At 40.5% G+C, this 25892-nt stretch overlaps 1 protein-coding gene across 3 annotated transcripts in view; it reads right to left on the bottom strand.

The window, feature by feature from the left end:
* The window catches only part of CREBRF (CREB3 regulatory factor), a 64428-nt gene that overhangs the window by 33074 nt on the left and 5462 nt on the right, over positions 1-25892 (bottom strand). For all 3 annotated transcript variants that reach the window (XM_025270850.2, XM_006058702.4, XM_006058703.4), the window contains exons 2-4: positions 7528-7723; positions 5128-5253; positions 2599-3685 (exon numbers count right to left, since the gene is read on the bottom strand). In XM_025270850.2, coding sequence (XP_025126635.1) covers positions 2599-3685; positions 5128-5253; positions 7528-7536 — 1222 coding nt within the window. In that variant the 5' untranslated portion in view covers positions 7537-7723. The remainder of the gene's footprint in view (positions 1-2598; positions 3686-5127; positions 5254-7527; positions 7724-25892) is intronic.

Below are 25892 nucleotides of genomic sequence, written 5' to 3'. Positions count from 1 at the left end.
AGTGCAGGTTACTGCCATTAAGCTGGTAAAGCCAATCATGAAAATGTTTAGTAGGAATTACAAACTAAACTCTCATTCTGGGGACCTAAATCTTAGCCTTACAACCATGTAATTCCATGACCCCAAACAGTTGTTGCCTGTCCTCAGAACAGGCTGTATTAAAACTTGGGAGCAAGTCCAGAGCAGGGACTGAAACTCCATTTTACACCTTTCCTGGGGCTTTGTAGACTCAGGCACTGTTGTAGCCAACCGCCAAGAAACAGCATCAAGGGAGCCAGTCATCACAAAAGGGCCTTTGTACACTGTCTGCTGCAAATTAAACTGATCAACCCACTCTAAAACTCTCAAGAAACTATAACCATCCCACTTTTCTGCTTCAAAGAATTTCTTCTTGCCTCTCACCAATTCACATTTGTATTCTTAAAGTAGCCTGTTTAGCTCTTTTTTCCAAGAAGGGAAATTTTCATTAGCAAATGTGAATAAATCCCCAAAATACCACAAAATATCATTGATTTGAGGTTAAAGCATTTCACTTGTTGACATTTGTGAGAAGCGTCCAAGTAATCCTAACCAAAGAGGTTTTACTTCAGGTCAACTGGAAGTGAGTGAATTAAATGCCATCCAAACATTTACCATTGTTAAACAGCACCAAGAGGAAGGCTTCACCTTGCCAAGTGCCAGCTAATGCATCTCTGTTTTAAAGCGGTGTTGGCTGCTTAACACCAACAAACTCACGAATCAGGGTTCTCCTACCAGGACAGGGCAAGAGAACGTGGCAGGACAGAAAAGCACCAGCTGTAACAAGGCTTGCCTTTCCCTATGAGTCAAAAGACCGAGAAAACGGAAATGCGAGTCAAGTTATGAAGTGGTTTCTCTTCATAGGCCTACTCATCTCTCAACACATTTATCCAGGTGAAACCAAGTCAAAAGATCAAGGATGAACTTAAACTGGAGTTAAAAGTCAAAGAAAAGTGGGAATTCCCTAGTGGTCCAGTGGTTAGGACTCCATGCTCTCAATGTCAAGGGCCCAGGTTCCATCCCTGGTCAGGGAACTAAGATCTCATCCAAAAAAAAAAGTCAAAGCAAAGCAAACCTAAAACCAGAAGCAGAATAGAATAAACAGTATAGTCCTTGCCCGCCTTGACTGGTGATGGCAGAATTTACTCCCTCAGGAATATTTAAAAGGAATATTTACATATTCCTTTTAGTGTCAACTGGTAAAGAAATTTTTCTTCTCTACACTTTCCATTTCCTAGTTATTACTCCTTGTCTCGATCCTTCCCCCCCCTTCTACCCTAATTCTAAATACGGGATTCAGAACAGTAGGGCTGATCCGTCAGGCTGTAAGGACCACCAACAGCACTCTGGTCTCCCCATGGGAGGGAGCTACATAACTTACCACTAACTGCAAAGACAACTCTCCTTCAAACACCTCAAAGCAGATTCATTAACTGGCTGAGAGAAAAGTTTTCTTGCTAAGTAGAAAAGACAACTGGTTTTATCGAGACTATACTGAGTACTAAAGAAAACCAAAGAAAATGCATAAACCCTGTTCCTCCACAGCAAAGTACCTTTTCCTTACTTGAAACTCCACCCAAGTCAAACAATTTAGTTTTATCAAATGCATAAATCTAAGCATTTATGCAACAGAAAAATTTCACTAAGACGAAAGTCTCTCAGCAATAATATGCTTCACTGGCCACAATACAGCTACTGCTGCACCTGCTATAGCTAAAAAGCCTTTCTGGAGATTAAATATCAATGTTTATATTGCCCAAAATTCCAACAACAAAAGGGCTCTCTTTGACAATTCATGAAGTTTTTAATAACTTGGTCTTTTATGTAGAAGTTATGGTATTAACATTATTTTTGAAGAATAACTTTCATTTAAATGTGAAGATCTTCACCTCTTTGTGAATTTTTAACTCTATGCCACTTGAAAATACCATTTTCATAAATAAAAACTGCAACCGTGACAAGAGCCGAGCCATGTACATGCTGAAGTGAACCAGTTCCCCACAGGTTTCATTTTCTTTTTCCCTTTTATTTATAATGTGCTGTATATAAACAGAGCAGACTCCTTCATGCTCATTAAATTAAAGCACGTATTTTTATTCAATGGAAAAATACTGTGCAAATGAAAGATGCAGCAAACACAAAGAAAAAGCTGTCTTTTACATTATTCATTAAACAGGCTTCGTTGGTTATTAGGCATGAGTAATACAAACCATCATCACTTGATTCACTATTCTTGGGATTCCAAACTTACCTTAAGTCTAACAGAGGGACAAAGGCAGAAATAGGAATATTTTTAAACCAATCAAGTTTGGCATCTTTGCACAGCTGCTAAAAGAGTGACAAATGAGGTCACTTAACATAAGATAAATTAAGAAGCAGCCCTCAAGGAACCAGCATATGAACCACACATGAGCAAGAATGATTATTTTAAAACTGTTTAAATAGATAAGAACAAGTATATATCCAAGCCAAGATACTAAGTCATTTAATCTCCAAACTCAGACAAAGAAAGTCCATAGCAAAACTTTCTATTTCAAGAGAGTAGGAAACAGTTTGGTAAGCCTCCAAATAATGTAATACCTGGTTCAGAGAAAGTGTCACTAATGTCATCATCCTTGTCATCTTCATAATCCTCTTCCTCTTCTTCCTCTTCCTCGTTTTCAGAAAGTTCGTGCTCGCTGCCAAATCCTTCATCGTGGTCCTCGTCATCAACATCCTCCTCATCCTCCTCATCCTCTTCAGGACTGCATTTGGTTGGCTGTTCACCCAAGTTGTCAGAGACAAAAAGGGAATAATTGTGCTCTTCTTTTTTCTGGGATGAATCTGAGACCGATGTGCTGGCAGAAAGGCTACTACTCTCTCCTGCTGCAACTGACCCAGGCCCCTCCTGAGGCAGGGGGCTGAGTAGTAGTTCCTGGGCTTCTTTAAAAGGCAAGGCTGGAGCGGCATGGCCCTGCAGAGGCTCCGTCCCTTTTTTCTCTGCTCTCTTGGCTACTGCACCACAGTAGCAGGTGTTTTCCTTTGCTGCATCTGCATGAACCTGGCTCGAGAGAGGCCGGCTCTGCTGCACTGGGTTGATCTTTACCTTTGCCTTTTTCACATAGTCTTTACATTCAACATGAAAGTTCACTTTCTCATTATGATACATGTTGGTCTTCACCATGATTTGTGTGCTTGAAGTGGGTTTACTTGCTTTTTGGACACAGTCTGACAAAGGGACCTCAGCTTGAAGAGTCTTAGAAGAACACACAGGGGCAGCTGCTCTGCTTGTGATCTTTTTACCAGGGAATGAAGAGGCCAAGGGATTTTGTTTGACACTGAAAAGTGAGTCAGGGTAATAAAGGGAATCAGAAACAGACTGCGAGTCCTCGCTATTGAGCTGGGCCAGAGTTGGAGTTTTACTTATGACCTCTTCATCTTGGTAAGGGCTGGAAAAGTCATCAAGACCCAAGTAATCCACTTCTTTTGTTCCCCAGATGTCACAGCTGGTTAGTTTGGTGTACTTCGTTAAGTCTTCACAGTATGTATCCCACTGTTCCCAGTTTGAGGTTAAAGTACCCTCATTATCTAGGACATCTGTGAAAGACTCCAGATTTTCAATGTCTTTGCAGTCCTCCAAAGAAAGGAAGTTGTCTCTAGGATTCTGTTGGTAGTTCATCTCTCTATCCTGAGAAAGGTTAAAAAAAAAAAAAAAATCACATACCATATTTAAGGAAAACATTAATAACCTATATCCTCACTTTCATGTATCAGCTAAACAGTACTCAACCTTTGGTCTGTTTTAAGATAAAGACTACTTACATGTCACTCTACCGTTCCATATAGTATCATTTCCTTGGGCAAGGAAAAAAAAAGAGGGAAACTATGTCCCCTGAGAAACTTAGGCATGGTCAAGGGCTCTTGAACTTCACTACAAACACTCTTCCTGAAAAAGTCTACATTTCCTGATCTTTAACTCAGAAAGGATTCGGAGCTCTTCTTAGAAACAAGCTTCATTTATAAAGCAAATAATAAAGGCCTTTCCTTCATAGAAGAATCTGTCCTCCTAAGTCAGAACTTATACACAGAGTGAAGAGCAATCCACAGAGAGCTGAAACTCAGCCACAGAAAGATGAAATCTTTGGAAAGAACCTGTACCAACTCTTGGGCTTGGGGAATAAAATACTTCTCTCATTAGTACTGTACTTCTCATGAGTAGAGATGTAATTTTTAAAATGTCAGTATGACTATGCAGCCATTAACAAGAATATACGTAAGCTCTAATGTATTAAGATGAAAGGCCACTTACCATGTTATGTTAGAAAGAGTTAAGCTACAGAATACTGTATTAATATGTCATACAATTTAAAATATTCACATATTAATTTATTATTAATTATACATGCATAGAAAAACTCAGTTGGTCTTAATTACCTTTAGGGAGAAGGTTTGGTGGGTGGAGGCTCAGTAAGAAAATGAGGAAATTTTCTGTTTTCCAGTCTGTTTTTGTTCTGTATCAATTTTTCCATTTGTCTTTCTGTTTTGTTTTTCCTTTTGCTTGCATATGTGTCTTTGTGTGTTTTACCAGTTTTACTGAAGTAGAGTTTACATACAACAAAATTCACCTCTACAAAGTGTACAACTCGATTTTTTTAGTAAATTAACAGACTTGTGTCAGCTTTCCAGTTTTCATATACCTATGCTGCTTAAATTGCATGTAATTTAAATTATTCTTAAGTGTCTATTTACCTCAAGAATAAATGATAAGTATATTCAGATATTGCTTGGAATTGCTATTTTTGCCTTACATTCTCTGTAGTACATGCCTTGCTCAATGTTATCATTCCTAAATATCCTAGCTGAAAAGTCTTTTAACTGTTGGGCTAAAAGATGCCTTCTCACCCTCATTGTCAAAAACTAGATCTAAGAATGTTTAGATAATCTTTCCTCCTACTATTTTCAATGGCTTCATACATCCTGCCAAAATACTATGACTGATACTAATATGCATTAAGTTTGGCCTAATCACATTCTTTTTTATAAAGAAGGCCTAAAAAGGCCTTTATAAATAAAAAAACTATACCTTTACCCCAAATTGATTAAAGCAGAATCCAAGAAAATGTTACTTACCAGTTCATACATGAAATCTGGATCTGAACTGTTTGCTAAGAGATCTGTGCTCATCAGAGTCTGTTCTGAAAAGGTGTGGCTTCGAAAGGCATCCCCAAAAGGCGGATCCATTCCGCTTACACTAGGCTACAACAGAGTGATTTTAATTTTGCAAAGTTAATGACTGCTTCAAGGCCAATTACATACAAGACCCACCCACCATACCTACCAAGTAATTATTTTCAGAACAATTTTGTATTTTTTTTCCGCTTAACATTAAAATAACACTAAGATGCATTAAACATAGGAAAAGGAACAGAGTGGCAACGGTTAATAGTACCTAATTTCTAAAAACTAAAGCTTATTTAGGCACCGGAGTCAGCACATAGTACCCTCATGAGTACTTTTATTTATTAGCTATATAACATGTCTTCAAATCCATCTCTAACAACACTAGCTGTTCTAACTCCACAAAGTAGAGGATCCCCTGCCATTTCCTGGAGTCAGCAGAGGTAGCAAGACAGTCTCACTCTACACTCCTCAATGAATTCAATATCTTATTTCCCCAAACAACTGAAAGACCATTTGGGCATCTCTAGTCCAAAAATGCCTCCAGGAATGTGATGGAGATAGGATAAGCCAAATATCAAAAAATCTGCTGAGTGAGGCCAGTAACTGGAACATGAACTCAGTAGCCTTAATCTTGATCCCTAAGAAGGGTACAATTTCTAGGACAAAATAAGAAAGGGAGAAAATAAAAAGACTCAGCATCCAGAGTTAATGCTCCTTCTTTTTTCTTCATCCCCCCTTTCCCATTTCAGTATCTATACAAAACACTCCAGGGTGAAGTTCAGGCTAACACTCCTAAAAAGTAGCCCACACAAGTCAAAGTCCTCACTTTGAAATCTAACTTGGATAAAGAAAGAAGATGGGAAAGAATAAAAATTCCCTCTTTACCTTTTTGTTATTTTCCAAGTTACTGGCAAAAGTTTAAAATTTATATTATAGTCTACTTGCTTATATTTCTCTATTCATATACATATACTTTCTACCTAACACTGACTGACCCATTTTTATGCACTTTTTCATCATGTTTTTCTTTATGAGTATGTCCCATCCCAGGGATGGGTGGCTCAGTTGTAAAGAATCCACCTACCAATGAAGGAGATGTGGATTCAATCCCCGGGTCGGTAAGATCCCCTGGAGAAGGAAATGGCAACCCACTCCAGTATCCTTGCCTGGGAAACCCCATGGATGTAGGAGCCTGGAGGGCTACAATGTACGGCGTCGCAAACAGTCAGACACAGCTTAGTGACTAAACAACTTCCCACCCCATTCTTTTGTTCCTAATCTTCTGCAACCTGTAGGATGCAAGTTCAAAGTAAGTGTTTTATGGACATAACTTCAAGTATTCACTAAACAGTGAATGAAACTGTGAATGGGAAAGAACTGGAAACAGGTATCTGTAGTCCACTTGCTCTAATGGTTGGGGTGGAGAGAGGCCACTGGTCCACAAACCCCTTTCTTCCTTCACTGCCTGCTGGACCATCTCAGCAAGTTGTTGATTTCCTGTGCTCAAGGCACAGTTCTGCCTGGCCCCACATAAAGCTACCTTACAGTCCCTGGCCTCTCATTATTTCTAGGTTTTTCACTAGCACAAAACGGGAAAGGATAAGAGCTAACCATTGGAGGGGGAAAGGAGGACGTTTGGACATGCAGAGTGGGGAATAGGAGGGTTCATTTATTCTTTCAGTGATTGCCTCAAACCAGTAATTACCATAGCATAAATAGTCACTCTTAGATTTGTTTTGTGGGAAGTATGTGTATGTGTGTGTGTGTGTGTGTATCTGGGAGATATACAGATATATATTATATAGGGGTGGGTGTGTGTGTGTTTACCTGGGGGAGATATATACATATATATATTATATAGGGTTGGGTGTGTGTGTGTGTGTATCTGGGAGATGTGTGTGTGTGTGTGTGTGTGTGTATATATATATATATATATATTATATAGGGGTAGGGGTGTGTGTGTGTGTGTGAAAGAGACATTGCAGTCCCTCACCATTTCCTCCTAATTGAATCCGATGGGCATGAAGGAAGAGGAACAATGGGAAACAAGAAGATACAGGGGAATGAAATGGGCTTTCTGTGGCAGATTAATTTCTAGGGAGCTGGTTTAGCCCCCATAAAAGTCAGCGCTTCTGTCACCTTTTAACCAATTTTTCGTTCACATTGCTCCATGTGTCAAGCTCACTGAATTTCAAAGCTGTGGTAAAGGAAGGATATCTATTCAAAGCCAGCTGACAGCAGCAGCAGAATGTCTTTACAAACAGCACAGAGTCGCACTAAGACCCGGAAAACCTACAGACCTGGCAGCAGCAGGACTAGAAAACCCTGCCCCTGCCCTGTGTGGTTTACCTGAGGCATTTCCAAGCCCGGATCCTGAGAGTCTGAGCCCACACTTCTCTTTGTTCTTGTTTGTAGATTCCTTTCCAGCTTTACTTTTATTTCAAGACCAAAGATGATTTTCACAACAAACAGCAGGTTTTCCAGGATGCCTTCAATTCAACTGCTTGGATCACTTGTGTTTTTTTCTTAATAATTCTGTGCGAATCTGTCAAACAACACAAAGTAACTTCACTGAAAATGCCACTAAAAACAAGTTGACCTTTCAAAAAAGACATTAACAAAGAACACTTACCAGCATTGTGATTTTAATATTAAGAATGTGGCTGTTTTTAACAACTATACTGAAATTCAACATCTGTCCCTTTGTTTCTATAATAGGATTGGTCAATAACCAATTGGCACCGTTAAAAAAGAAAAAACAAACATCAACGAAATTAACATAGGCCCATTTTTCCTGTGACCTAAAAATGCATTTTACTTAATGTTAAAATAAAGCTCCCATTCACTTTATGCTTTATATGAGAAAACATAATGTATCAACAATTCCATCTACTGTATAATCAATACTACTAAGTGAATCTACATTTTATGTCCCTCATAAATCTACTAGAAGAACAATGAATACATAATTTAGAATTTAACATATCCTTTACATTAAATGGGCTTCCCTGGTAGCTCAGATGGTAAAGCGTCTGCCTACAATGCTGGAGACCTGGGTTCGATCCCTGGGTCCGGAAGATCCCCTGGAGAAGGAAATGGCAACCCACTCCAGTATTCATGCCTGGAAAATCCCATGGACCAAAGAGCCTGGTGGGCTACAGTCCATGGAGTCACAAAGAGTCCGACACGACAGCGACTTCACTTCACTTCACTTCTACGTTAAATAGGGTTTCCCACGTGGCTCAGCGGCAAAGAATCCGCCTGCCACAGGAGACACAGGTTCAATCCCTGGGTGGGGAAGATCCCCTGGAGTAGGAAACTGCAACCACTCCAGTATTCTTGTCTGGAAAATCCTGTGGATGGGGGAGCCTAGAGGGCTGTGTCCATGGGGTCGCAGAGTTGGACATAACAGAGCACGCGTGCACACACACTACATTCAGTAAAATCACATTCATAAAGGCATATGCAAATTACTCTTTGAGTTATAAGTGAAAGCTGTCCTTGAAGTGAGAATTATTCAAGTTCTGAATATGTGTATGTTGAGAGGGGAAACAGGAATAAGTACTACTTTGCAGAGTGGTTTCAAGGGTTAAACTAAATCACTTCAAATCACCTGGCAAAGGGTCTTGAATGTGGTAGAATCTGACAGGTTAGTTCCCTTTTCCCTCCTCTGTGAAGGCTTTAATCAAGAACTAAACAGCTATACCTACTTCGTCATCTCTTTCTGGACAAGTGGTCCTCAAAGTGTGATCCCAGAACCAGTAGCATCAATATCAACCTGGAAATTTGTTAGAAGTGCAATTCTTGGGCTCTAGCCCAGATCCACTAAGGCAGAATCTGTGCAAGTAGAGCCCAGGAAAGTGTTTTAACAAGCCCTCAGGATGATTCTGCTCCTCCCTAAAATGTGAGAACCTCTGTTTTAAACTGAATTCCTTACTCTCTTCAGTCTAGATGCAGTGTTATTTCTTAGATTGAAGCAGAGTGCCAATTTAAGCTATGCTGCCCTCTGTAGTTAATACATTCTCTGGCCTAGAGGTTTACAGTGGTAAATACCAACTTCAGAGACCTCTTGCTGAACAAATAAGTGAGAGTCAACAAGGACTCAATAACTATTCTACTCAGTTGGATTAGTACTTAAATTGAATTATCATCTGCATTTCTGAGATCTTTGATGGGCTCTTCTCTCTAGCTGGCTGTCATTCCCAGGGCACTGTTCTAGCCTAGGAAATACCTTCAAGTGCTCAACCTGGGCCTAGAAACAGCATGAACTACGCATCTCAATCCAGTGCTACAGTTTAAATGGACCGATGCCTGCTCATGCCAAAGGCTAGTTCTGGCCCAAATGCCCTTTATATGGCTTCATGCCTTGAACCTACTGCTGATATGCAATCTCAGTCCTAACTCTTCCCCTGACTCCTGTGTGAAACAAGGTCAGCTGTCTCTTCCAGATCTATTACTTAGATCCCCCTCCCCAAAAAACACAAAGCACTCAAGCGATGCATTCAACAAAGTGGACTGGTTAGTGCTGTGTGTGTTAGCTGCTCAGCCGTGTCCAACTCTTTTGTGACCCCATGAACTGCAGCCCGCCTGGCTCCTCTGTCCATGGAATTCTCCAGGCAAGAATACTGGATTGGGTTGCCACCCCTTCTCGGGGAATCTTCCTGATCCAGGGATCAAACCTAGGTCTCCTGCATTGCAGGCAAATTCTTTACCATCTAATCCTGGTCTATAAGCTAGGTCTGGGAGAAAAGTTTGATACTCTTCTAAAACCTGGAAGTTACCCTTTCTAGCAACAGGGTTAAAGGCTCAAGAAGATGTTCAGTTCTCATCAAGATATATTTACTGGCATCTACTATAAACACTATGTACCAACAGCGTGGTTTGGCATTTACTACAGACACCATGTACCAAGAGCGTGGTTTATCAGGGAAACATTGGACTAAAAAGGCTAAGTTCCAGTCACAGTTCTCACTTGAAAACTCTACAATATTGGGTAGGTCAATCTTTCTAAATTTCATTTTCTTCATCTCTAGAAAGTAGTAATATTATTCCTGCTACCAAATTTTCTAAGCCATAAAAATCCCCCCCCTTTTTCTTTTAACCATCTGAGCCACCATTTGTTGGGCTCTTTTACCATCTGAGCCACCAGGGAAGCTATAAAACTTCCATACGAATACAAATATTCATTTAAAATGTTATTTTAAACACATGGCAGTAGAACAAACTTGTCAATGCATTAGCAAAAAGAGCACTTGTTTGGGAGACAAGAGGCTTGGATTCCAGTTTTGATTCCATAATTAAATAGGAGAGTGACCAAGATGTCAGAGTAGAAGGAACCTAAATTCACCATCTCTCATAGGCACACCAAAATCACAACAATCTGCAGAACAAACACTGTTGAAGAAGACTGAAACCTACCAGAAAAGATCCTCAACAGCTAAAGACATAAAGACAGGAAACCACAATGAGATCAGTACAAGGAGCAGACTTGCAATATAATCAAATTCCATATCCCTGAGATTGGCCAACCACACACGGGAGAATGATTACATTACAGAGATTCCCCCACAGGAGTGGGAGTTCTAAGCCCCACATCAGGGACCCCAGCCTTGGGATCTGGCACCAGGTAGAGGAGCTTCTAGAGCATTTAGCTTTGAAGGCCAGCAGAGCTTAACTGTAGAAGCTTCCCAGGGAAACAGCAATTTCACTCTTAAAGGCTGCACTGCTGCTGCTGTTGTTCAGTCGCTCAGCCGTATCCAACTCTTTGCCACCCCATGGACTGCAGCACGCCAGGCTTCCCTGTCCATCACCAACCCCAGAGCTTGCTCAAACTCATGTCCATTGAGTCAGTGATGCCATCCAACCATCTCATCCTCTGTTGTCCCCTTCTCCTCCTGCCTTCCATCTTCCCCAGCATCAGGGTCTTTTCCAATGACTCAGTTCTTTGCATCAGGTGGCCAAAGTATTGGATCTTCAGCATCAGTCCTTCCAATGAGTATTTAGGACTGACTTCCTTTAGGATTGACTGGTTTGATCTCCTTGCAGTCCAAGGGACTTCTCAAGAGTCTACTCCAACACCACAGTTCAAAAACATCAATTCTTCGGTGCTCAACTTTCTTTTTGGTCCATCTCTCACATCCATACATGACTACTGGAAAAACCATAGCTTTGACTAGATGGACTTTTGTCAGCTGAGTAATGTCTTTGCTTTTATTATGCTGTATAGGTTTGTAATAGCTTTTCTTCCAAGGAGCAAGTTTCTTTTAATTTCATGGCTGCAGTCACCATCTGCAGTGATTTTAGAGCCCAAGAAAATAAAATCTGTCCATTGTTTCCCCATCTACTATTTGCCATGAAGTGATGGGACCAGATACCACGATCTTAGTTTTCTGAATGCTGAGTTTTAAGCCAGCTTTTTCACTCTCCTCTTTCACCTTCATCAAGAGGCTCTTTAGTTCCTCTTCACTTTCTGCCATAAGGGTGGTATCATCTGCATATCTGAGGCTGTTGATATTTCTCCCAGCAATCTAGTAGTAGAAAACTACTGGAGCTCATCCATGAATTTGGTAAAGTCGCTGAATACAAAATTAATATACAGAAATCTGTTCCATTTCTGATTACTAACAAAGAAATATCAGAAAGAGAAATTAAGGAAACAATCCCATTTACAATCATGTCAGAAAGAATTAAATACCTAGGAATAAGCCTACCTAAGGAGACAAAACACCGGTACTCCAAAAACTATAAAATGTTAATGAAAGAAACTGAAGATGACACAGATGAAAAAGATATACCATGTTCTTGGACTACAAAAATCAATATTATTTAAACGACCATACTACCAAAGGCAATCTACAGAATTCAAAGAAATCCCTATCAAATTCACAGAACTGGAACAAAAAAAAATTTTTTTAATCTGTAAGATTAAAAGACCCTGAGTTGCCAAAATAATCTTGAGAAAGAAGAATGGAGCTGGAGGAACCAAACTCTTTAGACTACTTTAAAGTCACAGTAATCAGAACAGGATGGCACTGACACAAAAAACAGACACACAGATCAACGGACCAGGGCAGAAGGCCCAGAAACAGACCCACACACTCACGGTCAGTCACTCTGTGACCAAGGAGGCAAGGACATACAATGAGGAAAAGACAGTCTCTACGTGGTGCTGTGAAAACTGTACACTTCATGCAAAAGAATGAAATTAGCACATTCTCTAACACCATATACAAAATAAAATAATCCACTCAAAATGGATTAAAGACCTAAATGTTAAGGCCAGATATTATAAACTCCCTAGAGAAAACATAAGCAGAACACTCTGAAATAAATCACAGTGATTTTTGGGGCGATTCATCTCCTAGAGTAATGGAAATAAAAACAAAAATAGAATCTGCCTGTCGATGGAGGAGCTGAAGAAGAGCCTCTGGTTTGATACTTGGATTGGGAAGATCCCCTAGAAAAGGAAATGGCAACCCAGTCCAGTATTCCTGTCTGGGAAATCCCATGGACAGAGGAGCCTGGCAGGCTACAGTCCATGGGGTCACAAAGACTTGAACACAACCGAACAACTGAGGGCACACACACAGCTAAATTTAAAAGCTTTTGCACAGCAAAGGGAACCATAAACAAAAAAAGACAACCGAGGAACTGGGAGAAAACATTTGGAAACAACACTATCAACAAAGGATTAATTTCCAAAATATACAAACAGCTCATACAGCTTAATAACAAAAAACAAACAACCCAATCAAAATATAGGCAGAAGATCTAAATGGACACTTCTCCACAGAAAACATACAGCTAGCCAAGATGCACATGAAAGATGCTCAATGTCACTAATTATTAAAGAAATGCATATCAAAACTACAATTAAGTATCACTGTATGGCAGTCAGAATGAGCATCATTAAAAAAATCTACAGACAATAAATACCAAAGAGGTTATGGGGAAAAAGGAATTCTCATATATTGCTGGTGGGAATGTAAACTGGTGTAAACACTATGGTGAATAGCATGGAGATTCCTTAAAAAACTAAAAACGGAGTAATCATATGATCCTATAATCCCATTCTTGGGCATGTATCTGGAGAAAACTCTGATTTGAAATATACATGTACCACAACATTCACTGCTTCACTATTTACAGTAGTCAAGACATGAAGGCAACCTAAACATCCACTTACAAGAGGAAGGGATAAAGATGTGGTATACAATGGAATACTACTCAGCCATAAAAAATAACGGAATGCTGACATCTGCAGCAGCATCAATAGACTTAGAGATTATCATATTAAGTGAAGTGTCCCAGATAGAGAAAGAAAAACCGTATGATATAGCTTATTTCTGGAATCTAAAGAAATTATACAAATAAGCTTATTTACAAAACAGAAATGAACTCACAGACATAGAAAGCAGACTTTTGGTCATCAAAGGGAGGTGGGGGAGATGAATTAGGTGTCTGGGATTAACATATACACTATTATATATAAAGTATATAACCAACAAGGACCTACTGAAGAGCATGGGGAACCATGCTCAGTATTCGTAATAACCTATAAGGGAAACAAACCTCAAAAAGAATACATATATATGTGTGTATGTGTATATACATACATATGTGTGTATAACTGAATCTCTTTGCTGTACACTTGAAACTAATACAGTACTACACATTAACTATATTTGAATTAAAAAAAAACTAAACAGCCTTATGAATTAGAATAAGTTGCTATTTCTCATCTCCCAGACTGAGGAATTACAATTATTCTCTCTTAACTATGTAATAGAGATGTTATGAGATTTAAATGATATATTAAATTAAGATGTAGTAATGAAATAGATCTGAAAGGTGATTATTATCAATACGTATATTTTGCCAATGCATTATTTTCTCCCACAGCTAGTCCAGCTCAGAAACTCAACATCTGTGACAGCTGTTAGCAACAAGGCTGTATATTTTCAAGACACCAATTCCCAAAGACAGGGTATCCACTATGCAGAGAATGGAGCTTGTTCTCCTGGGGAAAAGGTCTTCAGTTGCTCCTCCTAGTCTCTTAAGCTAAGCTAAGTCACTTCAGTCATGTCCGACTCCGTGTGACCCCATAGACGGCAGCCCACCAGGCTCCCCCGTCCCTGGGATTCTCCAAGCAAGAACACTGGAGTGGGTTGCCATTGCCTTCTCCAATACATGAAAGTGAAAAGTGAAAGTGAAGTCGCTCAGTTGTGTCCGACTCAGCGACCCCATGGACTACAGCCCACCAGGCTCCTCCATCTATGGGATTTTCCAGGCAAGAGTACTGGAGTGGGGTGCCATTAGGTGGCAGCAAACAGGATGAGATGTGGGTCAATTCTACCCCAGGCAGCAGGGCCTTTATAGTGACAATAAACTCACCCAATCTCTAAAACTGATGACTCAAGCTCACAATACCAACTATCCTCATCCCCAGCATTTTGCACCCATTTCACAGAAATGCTTGGTACTATTCCAAACATCTACTGTGAAACAACCAAGAAGAGACAAACTCCCTGACCAAAGCTGCAAGAGAAAAAAAAAAAAAAGAACAGGGGCTTCTACAGCAGTCACCATTAAACAGAGTCTTCCATAATGACAACTGCTCCCGAACTATCTCCTATACAGAAGGCACATTAGATGGCCAGGTAACACTGGGGAGGAAGGTGTAGTAACACGCTTCCGGGGAAGCCTTCACACTTCTGTGGGCTCAAGAATATCCATATTCTACTCAAAGTTTTTGATATTAAAGCATGTAAAAAGTTAATGATCATTTCCACATGTCTGACCTAAGGAATATTTGTTCCTAAGAATTTTAAACGGTTACCCAACAGAAGTGTTGTGAGGTTAGGAAAATATCACGTTAAAGCTGTTACACTGCCTTTATGCAGAATCTCTTAGAAACTTTAAGATACTAGCTTCTAATGTGCATTATAAATCACCAATAGATGAACAGAGCAGATCTCATTTCTCAAACTTATTTGATCATAAAATCCTCCACCCTGCCCTCAAGCTGACCTCAAGGACTGGTGGTTACGCCAGAAAGAAACAAAAACCCAACAATGACAGCTAGGGGAAAGGCTAAATTAATTCCCCTAGTTATTACTTCCTCATTCACAGCTCTAGCTCACTAGTCCCCAGTACAGTTTTATGAGTCTTTCAAGAGAGAGGACTGTGGTCCATCAGAAATAATATTTACCAATAGATTTTCTGTACTTGGGCTCATTCAAGACTACTCAACAAGAGCTCCTAGGTGCAGGAAGATACTTCAGTAACAGAGAACTACTTTTCTAAAGCATCATCCTAAAAGATGATGCTGTGAAAGTGCTGCACCCAGTATATCAGCAAATTTGGAAAACTGAGCAGTGGCCACAGGACTGGAAAAAGTCAGCTTTCATTCCAATCCCAAAGAAAACAATGCCAAAGAATGTTCAATTACCACACCATTGCACTCATCTCACATGCTAGCAAAGTTATGCTCAAAATTCTCCAAACAAGGCTTCCAACAGTATGTGAATGGAGAACTTCCAGATGTTCAAGCTGGATTTAGAAAAGGCAGAGGAACCAGAGATCAAATTGCCAACATCTGCTGGATCATCGAAACAGCAAGAAAGTTCCAGAAAAACATCTACTTCTGTTTTATTGACTACACCAAAGCCTTTGACTGTGTGGATCACAACAAACTGTGGGAAATTCTTAAAGAGATGGGACTACCAGACCACCTGACCTGCCTCCTGAGAAATCTGCATGCAGGTCAAGAAGCAACAGTTAGAACCTGACATGGAACAACGGACTGGTTCCAGATTGGGAAAGAAGTACATCAAGGCTACACTGTCACTCTGCTTATTTAACTTCTATGCAGAGTACATCATGCAAAATACCAGGCTGGATGAATACAAGCTAGAATCAAGATTGCCGAGAGAAATATCAATAACCTCAGATATGCAGATGACACCACCCTTATGGCAGAAAGCGAAGAGGAAGTGAAGATCCTCTTGATGAAAGCGAAAGAGAAGAGTGAAAAAACTGGCTTAAAACTCAACATTTAAAACACTAAGATCATGGCATCTGGTCCCATCACTTCATGGCAAATAGATGGGGAAACAACGGAAACAGTGACAGACTTTATTTTCTTGGGCTCCAAAATCACTGCAGATGTTGACTGCAGCCATGAAATTAAAAGACACTTGCTCCTTGGAAGAAAAGCTATGACCAAGATAAACAGCATATTAAAAAGCAGAGACATTACTTTGCCGACAAAGGTCCATCTAGTCAAAGCTATGATTTTTTTCCAGTAATCATGTATGGATGTGAGTTGGACCAAAAAGAAAGCTGAGCACCAAAGAATTGATGCTTTTGAACTGTAGTGTTGGAGAAGACTCTTGAGAGTCCCTTGGACTGCAAGATCATCGAACCAGTAAATCCGAAAAGAAATGAGTCCTGAAAATTCATTGGAAGGACTGATGCTGAAGCTGAAGCTCCAATATTTTGGCCACCTGATGCGAAGAACTGACTCACTGGAAAAGACTCTGATGCTGGGAAAGACTGAAGGCAGGAGGAGAAGGGGACGACAGAGGATGAGATGGTTGGATGGCATCACTGACTCAATGGACATAAGTTTGAGCAAGCTCTGGGAATTGGTGATGGGCAGGGAAGCCTGGCATGCTGCAGTCCACGGGGTCGCAAAGAATCAGACATGACTGGACAACTGAGTTGACTTCTCTAAAGCAATGAGATGGGCTGAATGATTTATTTATAAGCAGCACCAGTATCACTTGAAGGCAGTCACAGCTTCAATCGCTTTCACAGCCCTCCCCACCAGACCCTACCCTAAGTTTTTCTGGTTTTCCATTTGAATACACATTGAGGCTTACTATGTTCATTAGGCAAAGTGAAAGGTCAAGCAGGATGACAGGAAAGGTCAGAAGACTTTGTGTAAAGGTTCATTCTCGAGACTGCTCACAACACTAATCCAAACTTTAAAAGCCAAACCCCAAGAGCTGACTAGTGTGACCCACGCAGCTCACACATATCCAAGAGCTCCTAAATTGTGCCCCTTCCTAATCTGAGGGTTCCAGCTAATTCCTAAGAGTCCATATATTAAAAAAAAGTTGACATCGAGAAAAATATTGTTGTTTAGTCACTAAGTTGCATCCAGCTCTTTGCGACCCCATAGACAGTAGCCCACCAGGCTCCTCTGTTCACGGGATTTCCCAGGCAAGAATAATGGGAGAGGGTTGCCATTTCCTTCTCCAGGCAAGAGACATAAAAATTGCTTTCTAAATGAAAATCCTTATCAATAGGCCAATACTGTATATATGATGGTTAGAGTCCCTAGAGGTCCCCTTCTATGTGGCACCAACTTAGGCCACGGCTCTTTTTTATTATCTTGAAGAAACCAGTTCCTCACAATGGTAAGCAGCACGCCTGAATCATCAGAATAGATGTTAAAAAAATCTGACACACCCATCCAGGATGGTTAACAGCCAAATAACGGAAAATAACAAGTGTTGGTGAGGATATGGAAAAATCAGAAACGCTGTGCACTGCTGATGGGAATGTGAAACAGTACAGCTGAGAAACAGTTCAGTGATTCCTCAAACAGCTAAACACAGAATTACTGTCTGATCTGGAAATTCCACGTCTGGATACATACCCAAAGAAATCGAAGGCAGGAACTCAAACAGACACATGTACACCCATATTCACAGCAGCATTATTCACAAGAGCCAAAAGGAAGAACAATCCCAGTGGTCATTAACAGATGCACACAGTGGCGCATTATTCAGTCATAACAGGAATGCCGTTCTGATACATGCTACAACATGGATGAGCTTTGCAAACAGCATGCTAAGTGAGACAAATCAGACACACGAGACAAGTATTATACGATTCCACTTAAATGAAGTACCAGAAAAGGCAAATTCATGGAGAGAGAAAGAAGAGAGGCTACCAGAGGCCGGGAAAGTTATTGTTTACTGGGTAAAGAATTTCTGTTTGGGGTGATGAAAATATTCTAGATATTTCAGAACAGTGGTGATGGTTACACAAAACTGTCAATGCACTTAATGCCACTGAATTATACACAATGTGGTTTAAATGGTAAAATTAATGTTTATTTTACCACAAGCCAAAATTTTATGATTATCATTATTCTGACTTGCCACACACAGCTTACAGGATCTTTGCTCCCTGACCAGGGATTGAACCTGGGCTTCCTGCAGTGGCAGCACAGAGTCCTAATGACTGCCAGCGAATTCCCCACTAGAATTTTTTTAAACAACTTTAGTGGTAAGAAAGGCCATCACATTTATACTGTTATATAATTTATATATCATGGTTTATTTTGATCGTTCCTAAATGCTGCTAGCTTATGTTCATCATTTCTTTCATGTGGCAGAGTTCTTGGGTTCTCTCTCTGTAGGTGGTAACCATCCTGACCCCTAATTTAAATAAATCGTTTCCCCTGCGATTTAATCCCCAAGATGAAAGAAAGGGAAGGGGGAGAGGAAGGAAAGACCGCCACACATTCCATCCAAACTGCTACACTTCAAATGCCCCACTCAACAATTCTTTTCCTTTAGAAAACTACTTACCACGAGTTGAACAAAACAGACCTGCAGAGGCTTACTAGATCAAGCTGTTTTACCAGTCACCAAACCACTGAGGACGCAGAGGCTGACTATGCAAGGGATTCATTATAGAAAACGTGGGGGCTGTGTTCTCCCTTCATCACATCGTGTAAACCCTATGAACCTGTCACTCCTTTCTACCCTTCAACAGCAGCTCTCTAGAGTCCAACATATGGGAAACAAGCAAGCAAATTTCAAACTAGATGGTTATCCTAAACAGATGTTAATCCAGTCAGGATGTGATCCTCCAGTCATAACACCTTGTGAACTCATCCCTGGGCAGCTCAATAGTCTCCTTTTATCCTCACACTCAGGATTCTAAAAATAAGGAGGTAAATCGGGTTGGTGGCAACACTTTAATTAAGTAAAACAGTTAAAACCACGTTTTCCTGAAAATCCTGAAGAGCTGAGAAAATATACTAAATCTCAAAAGTGATCTCTCCTTGGAATGCTGTCTTAGAGAAAGACACAAGCCCTCTCAGAGAATTCCTTTCCAAAATCTTTGTTGTTCAGTTGCTAAGTCATGTCTGACTCTTTGCAACCCCATGAACTGCAGCACCCCAGGCTTCCTGGGCCTTTCCTATCTCCCAGAGCTTGCTCAGACTCATAGCCACTGAGTCAGTGACGCCATCCAATCATCTCATCCTGTCACTCCCCAAACTCTGGCTCAACGATAACCAGAGACAACACATGACAGCTTATTTAAACCACTTTCGGAACCAATAAGAAAGACTAAGAAGGCAGGTTTCTTTCAGTGTGAGTTGAATGGGAAGAGTTTTTATTTCTGAAAACCATCAGCTATTAAATACTAGGGTCTTTCTGCAGTCTTAATACCTGCCAATTAAGTTGTTTGAACCATAAGAATAAAGACAGAACCAAAGAATGCATTTCTAACCACAGCCGCCCTTGACAGCTCGTGACAAATGCTCAGTTTCTATTTGGTGCTACTGTTCACAGATTACGAAGCACACTACCATACCCTGCCACTGAATACAGCCCGGTGGAGTGATTAGGGTTAGTTATCAGCATCATCAGCACCCTCGCCCTCTGTCCAACCGCCGGACTCTAATTCAAAAAGTTCACCAACGATGGGTTGTCCAAGGTCATTAAGTAAATGGATGCCTCTGTGCAAACTATCGGACTGTCTCTATCGTCAACGTCTCAAAGGTCATCTCCAAAGGCATCCCAAATCTGTGTCTTCATCCTAAACACACCAGTGAACCATCTCTACTATCTGAGACCCAGGTATTTTCCTGGATCACTTACAGCCCATGACCTCAGACACAACACGCCACCTCCCCACTCAAAGGTTTTTTCTGTCAACAGTACCACCATTATCAGACGTTCAGGCGTGTGACACTGATCTCAGCCTTGACTCTCTTCCTCCTCCCCACTTGCTGTGTTTTAAATGACGTCAGCCTCTTTATTAAAAATATACCCACAATTTAACCTTGTACAGAGGGTGCATGTACCTGTCTGACTTTGCCTTTCCCACTTTCTCAACCCCTGCTTGGAACCTTATCATTTTCTATTTACTGTCCCAATAACTGCCCTACAGATCTCTTTGCTTCCAACCTTTCCCTCTCTCCACTTCTTATGCTCCATTATCAAATTATTCTCCCTAAACTACCACATCATATTAGCAATGTGCTGGTAAGTTTTCAGCAACGAACATTATCTCCTGGATAATGTTCAAAATACTCAGATACAAGGAAACTATCTTTCAATACCCCAACTTCCACCCCTCTCTAATAAGTATAACAATAAATCTTACAATCTCCCCCAAGTCCTCAGTTACAATCCCACTTCACTAAGGATCTCCAGCAGTGAGACTCCGGCTTTTCATGCCTTTGCTTATGTTTTTCCTCTTTCTTCTCCCAAACGCTTGCCTTTTCTATCAGAGACTGTAAAATCTTTAAGAATGACTATTATATCTCATGTCTACTACTACAGTGTCAAGAGTAATGCTTTGCTCAGCACAAGCATCCAGACAAGAGTTCCATGAATAGGAAACCTCCTAAGACCACAGGTCATTCTAGATAAGGAGTCAGAGGCGTGTCATTCTTCATACAGAAAGAGGACATTACAAAGAAGTCATTCAATATATATTTATTAAGCATCTTTCATGCGCTCCGAAGTATCTTGTACAAGCTTCTACAAGCTTGTTAATTTGAGTCTTGAACCACTCCTGAATTTTTTTTTTTTAATTTCCAGGAAGAGTACTGTTCAAATATCAGTCAAATATCAGTCAATTTTAAAGATAGTAAATAATTTTTGTCTAGGGAGGAGAGAATAAAGGAAAGAACAGGATTAAAACTTCTTTAAACCAACTGAATCCAGGCACTAGACTAATGCATGTTACACTATTCTCTCTCCTTTGCTTTCTCTATTTCACACACACACATTTGTAACTAAGACAAATATTTTATTCAGGTTCAACACTGGAGTTTTAAGGAATCATTTCACTTTCTGAGCTGTTCTGCAAAAATCTACAAAACATAAAAAGGAACAATACAATTAAAGGTAGCAGCACAAAAACAGCAGTGCGTGTGAGAGCACACCTGAGCCACGCAGCAGCGTTGTCAGGGAGACACCCACTTGGGGCCGACCCTAACAGCGCCAGTGCTCTGGCAATCAGAGATCTGGGCCCTTCCTCAAAGTTTATTGTCTCCTGACTCCCTTCTCAGAGTTGATGCTTTTCAAAAGTAGCATGAATGTATATACACTAGAGGCAATTTTTAAATTCCCTTCAAATTCCTTCCTAGCGTGAAATGGGCTATTATATGCCACTGGCTCAGGACTATACAGGTACAGAGGTTATGGCCCAAGGGCTACAGAGGTTGTAAATACAGTTGAATACACTGAGAAATGGTGGCTGCCTCTTTGGCTCCACTACTCCTGAAAGGGTTTCTCTGGTAGCTCAGCAGTGAAGAATCTACTGGCCAAGCAAGAGATGTGGGTTCAATCCCTGGGAAGATTCCCTGGAGAAGGAAATGGCAACCCATTCCAATATTCTTGCCTGGAAAATCCCTTGGACACAGGAGCCTGGCAAGATACAGTTCATGGAATTACAGGAGTCCAACATGACTGAGTGACTAAATAATCACAACAAAATGAGAAGCAAACTCTAGATTCAAGATAAAAAGTTCTGCTGAGTATCTGGGATTTTGTTCCACATTCTCACCTGTCTTATCTGTAAATACAAGAATTCCCCAGGGATACTGTGATTCATGATAATATGTAAAGAATCTAGCCCTGGCACAAAACAGACACTCAATAAATGGTGGCTATTTTTTGTTTTCTGATTCCTTCCTTAGTATAAGATGTTCCTCAGATATGGCTGCTACTGAATATACAAACCTAAATTCAACATGGAATCCTAACTTGAATTCCAAACTTAATTATCACAAACCCAGCTGCCTGAATCTAGGGTGAATAGAGGATATGCAGGCAGCACAGGCCATGTGACACCCTCACTCCCGCTGTGTGAGGGTGAGATGTCCATTATGCCGGTTTAATCAGCAAAACAATCTTTGGGTTCACAAAGTAGTTCATAAAGTTGCAAACTAGTCATCTCTGTACACAATAAAGAACTGGAGAAAAAGTTACAAGGAAAAGGGCTTCTTCTGAGATTATTGCTCTTTTCTTCAAAAAAATCACATACATTTTACCTCTTTTTATAGTCATTTATACTGGCTTCACCAAAGAGTCTGAGTAACTGGAGGGAATAGATTTATACAAAACTTATCTTTGTACTTAAAAGACCTTAAACAGTTTCTGAAGAACACACACACATACACATACAGTTTAATCTACACTATACTTGTCTCAACAAGGTTCAGAATAAATCAAAACAAAGGAGGTAGACTATCCCAACTGCTGAGAAAACATAGCTTTGAATAGAATCAGCAGCTAACAGCAGAGAAATTCAAAGAGTAACCAGAACCTGGTCCCATTCTTCCATTAGACACTCATAATTCTTACGTCCCCCCAAGGAGAGTAAAGAAGAAAATTCATTTACAGTAACTTAATAGTTTTTAACTTGGGAGTTTGGGAAACCAGCAAGTTATTGTGCTAAGGTATAAAACAAGGTAACAAGAGCCTAATAAGGTCACTCTACTAAGACTATGTACAATTTAAAACAAGAGACAAAAACTGCAGCTGTTTCTTTCTTTGTTCATTTTTGTTTGGCTGTGTGGCTTGTAGGTTCTTAGTTCCCCAACCAGGGACTGAACCTGGGTGTTGACAGTGAAAGTACTGAGACCTAACCATTGGACCACTGGGGAATTCTCAAAAAAACTGAAAATTTAAAGCAAAGTTTTCAAACTCAATCACAGCCATAGATCAATGCCTAACTATGGATTTTGTTCAGCCGACACAGTAGTGTCTGTAAAAAGTTAAATTTTAACTGTCAGAACTTGAATTGGAAATCTCATATAAAATTTCTGTATCGTTACCAAATACCTCTCTCTTGAGGGGGAAAAACAGACCTGACAACACTGGGCACATACTCCCAGCACGATCACCTGAACTGGAGTTGAGAGCCATCACTTGACATTGGCCTGTGCTTTCCAGCTTGCTCCAGTCACCATCCAGTCCTATTTCACAGGTGGAAAATCTTCAAGATTCTCAAAACGACATGCACGCATGCTAAGTTGCTTCAGTCATGTCCAACTATAAGGTACCCCATGGACTCTAGCCTGCCAGACTCTGCTGTCCATGGGGACAGACAAGAGTACTGGCAAGAATACTGGAGTGGGTTGCCATGCCCTCCTCCAAAGGCTGTTCCTGGCCCAAGGATCGAACCCACATCTCTAATGTCTCCTGCACTGGCAGGCGGCTTCTTTACCACTAGGTGCCACCTGGGAAACCCCTCAAAACCACAGCTGGCAAAAAGCCTGTTTGTTGAGTATAGCTAACTCCAGGACTTTCTTAAGTTCTCAATCATTTCACAACTCTACCTCCAGGTGAAATGTAATGTGAAAACAGGTATTTAAAAGAACTATACAGGAATGTCTATAGCATCTTTATTCACAATAACCTAAAAGCTGAAAGCAGCCCAAATAGCCATCGACTGGTAAATGGATAGACTGTGGTACATCCATATGATAACAAGTACTCAGCTGATACTTTAAACAACATGAATAAATCTCAAAAGCATTATGTTAAGTAAAAGCAGTCAGACTCATAAGACAACAGATTCTATGACTGTACTTATATGAAATTACAAAAAAGAAAAAACTGTGGTGACGGCAAGTAAACAGTAATTGCAGCCGGAGTGCAGAGGGGCATGAGGGGACTTTCTGTGGTGATGGAAATATTCCATATCATGACTGTAGAGGAGGTTAAATAACTGCACACATTTGTCAAAACTAAAAATTGAGTGAATTTATAAAACCTGTACCTCAATAAAGCTAGTTCTAAAAAGAGGCATTCAAAAAATACTATAAAACTACAGAGAAGAGTACTACTATCTCTACCTGGTAAAGTTTGGGAAAATTTCAGGAAAAGGTGAGATTTGAATTGGGTCTCGTCACAGAACAAGTTTAAGGCACATAAGAAGTAAAAAACACAAAATATAAGTAGTAATATTCTGCACTGTAGCCTATGAGAAGAGGCATCTCTGAATACAAAGGAAAAATACGTCAAAAAAGGAAATTCACAGAAATGAATAATTAGTACCTGGATAAGTATCAAAGGCAAGTTGATCACACAAGATTTCCCAAGAGGGAATCAACTCAGACATTTACTGCTGTTTATATGCAAAATTAACAGTACCGTGAAAGAATTTTTGTTTTCTTTTCAAACAAAGCAAAAAGAAAAGGAAGAAAAGGAAAAGGAACCTAAAGAGAGTGAAGGAAGGGATGGAGGCGAGATGAAGGTAAGGGACACACTGCGTCAGAATCAAGGGCACCTGGTGCCCACAGACGAGAAAAGAGAAAAAGGGAGGCATGTCAGGCCGTGATGAGGGGCTAAAAGGAGAACTAAAAACCAAGGGAAAGAGACCAAAGTCAGAGTGCAGGAGAACAGAGAACAGAGGCCTGGGACTGCAAAGCAGCCCAGTGGAATCAGAGAGAAGGGAGAGCAGGAGAGTTCTTCCCCCACCCCCTCCAATCGCACAAAGCAGCCCCTTCCCTTCCTGTCTCTCCTCTGCTGAAGTCTTCCCATACCCAACCCCACTCCATACATCTTGTACACCCTTCAGACTTCTCTGATTTCTTTCACTAGTCTTCAAATCCCAGTTTAAATGCCATCTTGTCTGGGAAGCTTTTCCAACTTTTCCAGGCAGAATCCACGTTCTAAATACCATAATGTTGAACTGTAGTATCTGTCTCCTCTACTAGTCTATGGGCAACTCCAGCAGAGGAGTCAGTAGCGAGGATGAAACCTTTACTAAAGAGCAATTTGAAAAACTATAAAGTCCACCTAGTCTTCTACAACGATTCCCAGGTGACTCAGTGGTAAAGAATCTGCCTGCCAAGCAGGAGATGCAGGCATGATCCCTGGGTCGGGAAGATCCCCTGGAGAAGAAAATGGCAACCCACTCCAGTATTCTTGCCTAGAGAATTCCATGGACAGAGGAGCCTGGCAGGCTACAGTCCACTGGGTCGCAAAGAGTAGGACACAACTTTGAGATTAAACTAATAAGTCTTTCACAACAAGTCTTAAAGCAGGCTCCTTGAAGCTTTTCTGTTTAAAGGCTACAGTGAGGGAATCCCCTGGTGTTCCAGGAGTTAGGACTTGGTGCTTTCACTGCCAAGGGCCCAGGTACAATCTGTGTGTGGTCAGGGAACTAAGATCCTACAAGCCACACAGTACAGCCAAAGAAAGGAGTACAGTGTATCTTTCAAACAAGAGTACATCTACCTTACCGCCAGTGTCTCCCTATATGATCAAAGAGCATTTTTAAGTTTTGTTTTCATTTCTCAGTGAATGGCACATATAAAACAGAAGGAAAATTGCACCAGGAATAGCCTATAGCAGTCAAAGTAGGAAATTTATCTACAAAATAAAAGGGTTCAATTTGCCAAAACAAAACATTACTTGGAAGAAAGCGTTAAGTGTTCCACA

Source organism: Bubalus bubalis, chromosome 19 (assembly GCF_019923935.1).
Source record: "Bubalus bubalis isolate 160015118507 breed Murrah chromosome 19, NDDB_SH_1, whole genome shotgun sequence".
NCBI lineage: Eukaryota > Metazoa > Chordata > Mammalia > Artiodactyla > Bovidae > Bubalus > Bubalus bubalis.
The sequence above is the reverse complement of the archived record's forward strand: the minus strand, read 5'-3'. Positions and strand labels throughout refer to the sequence as shown.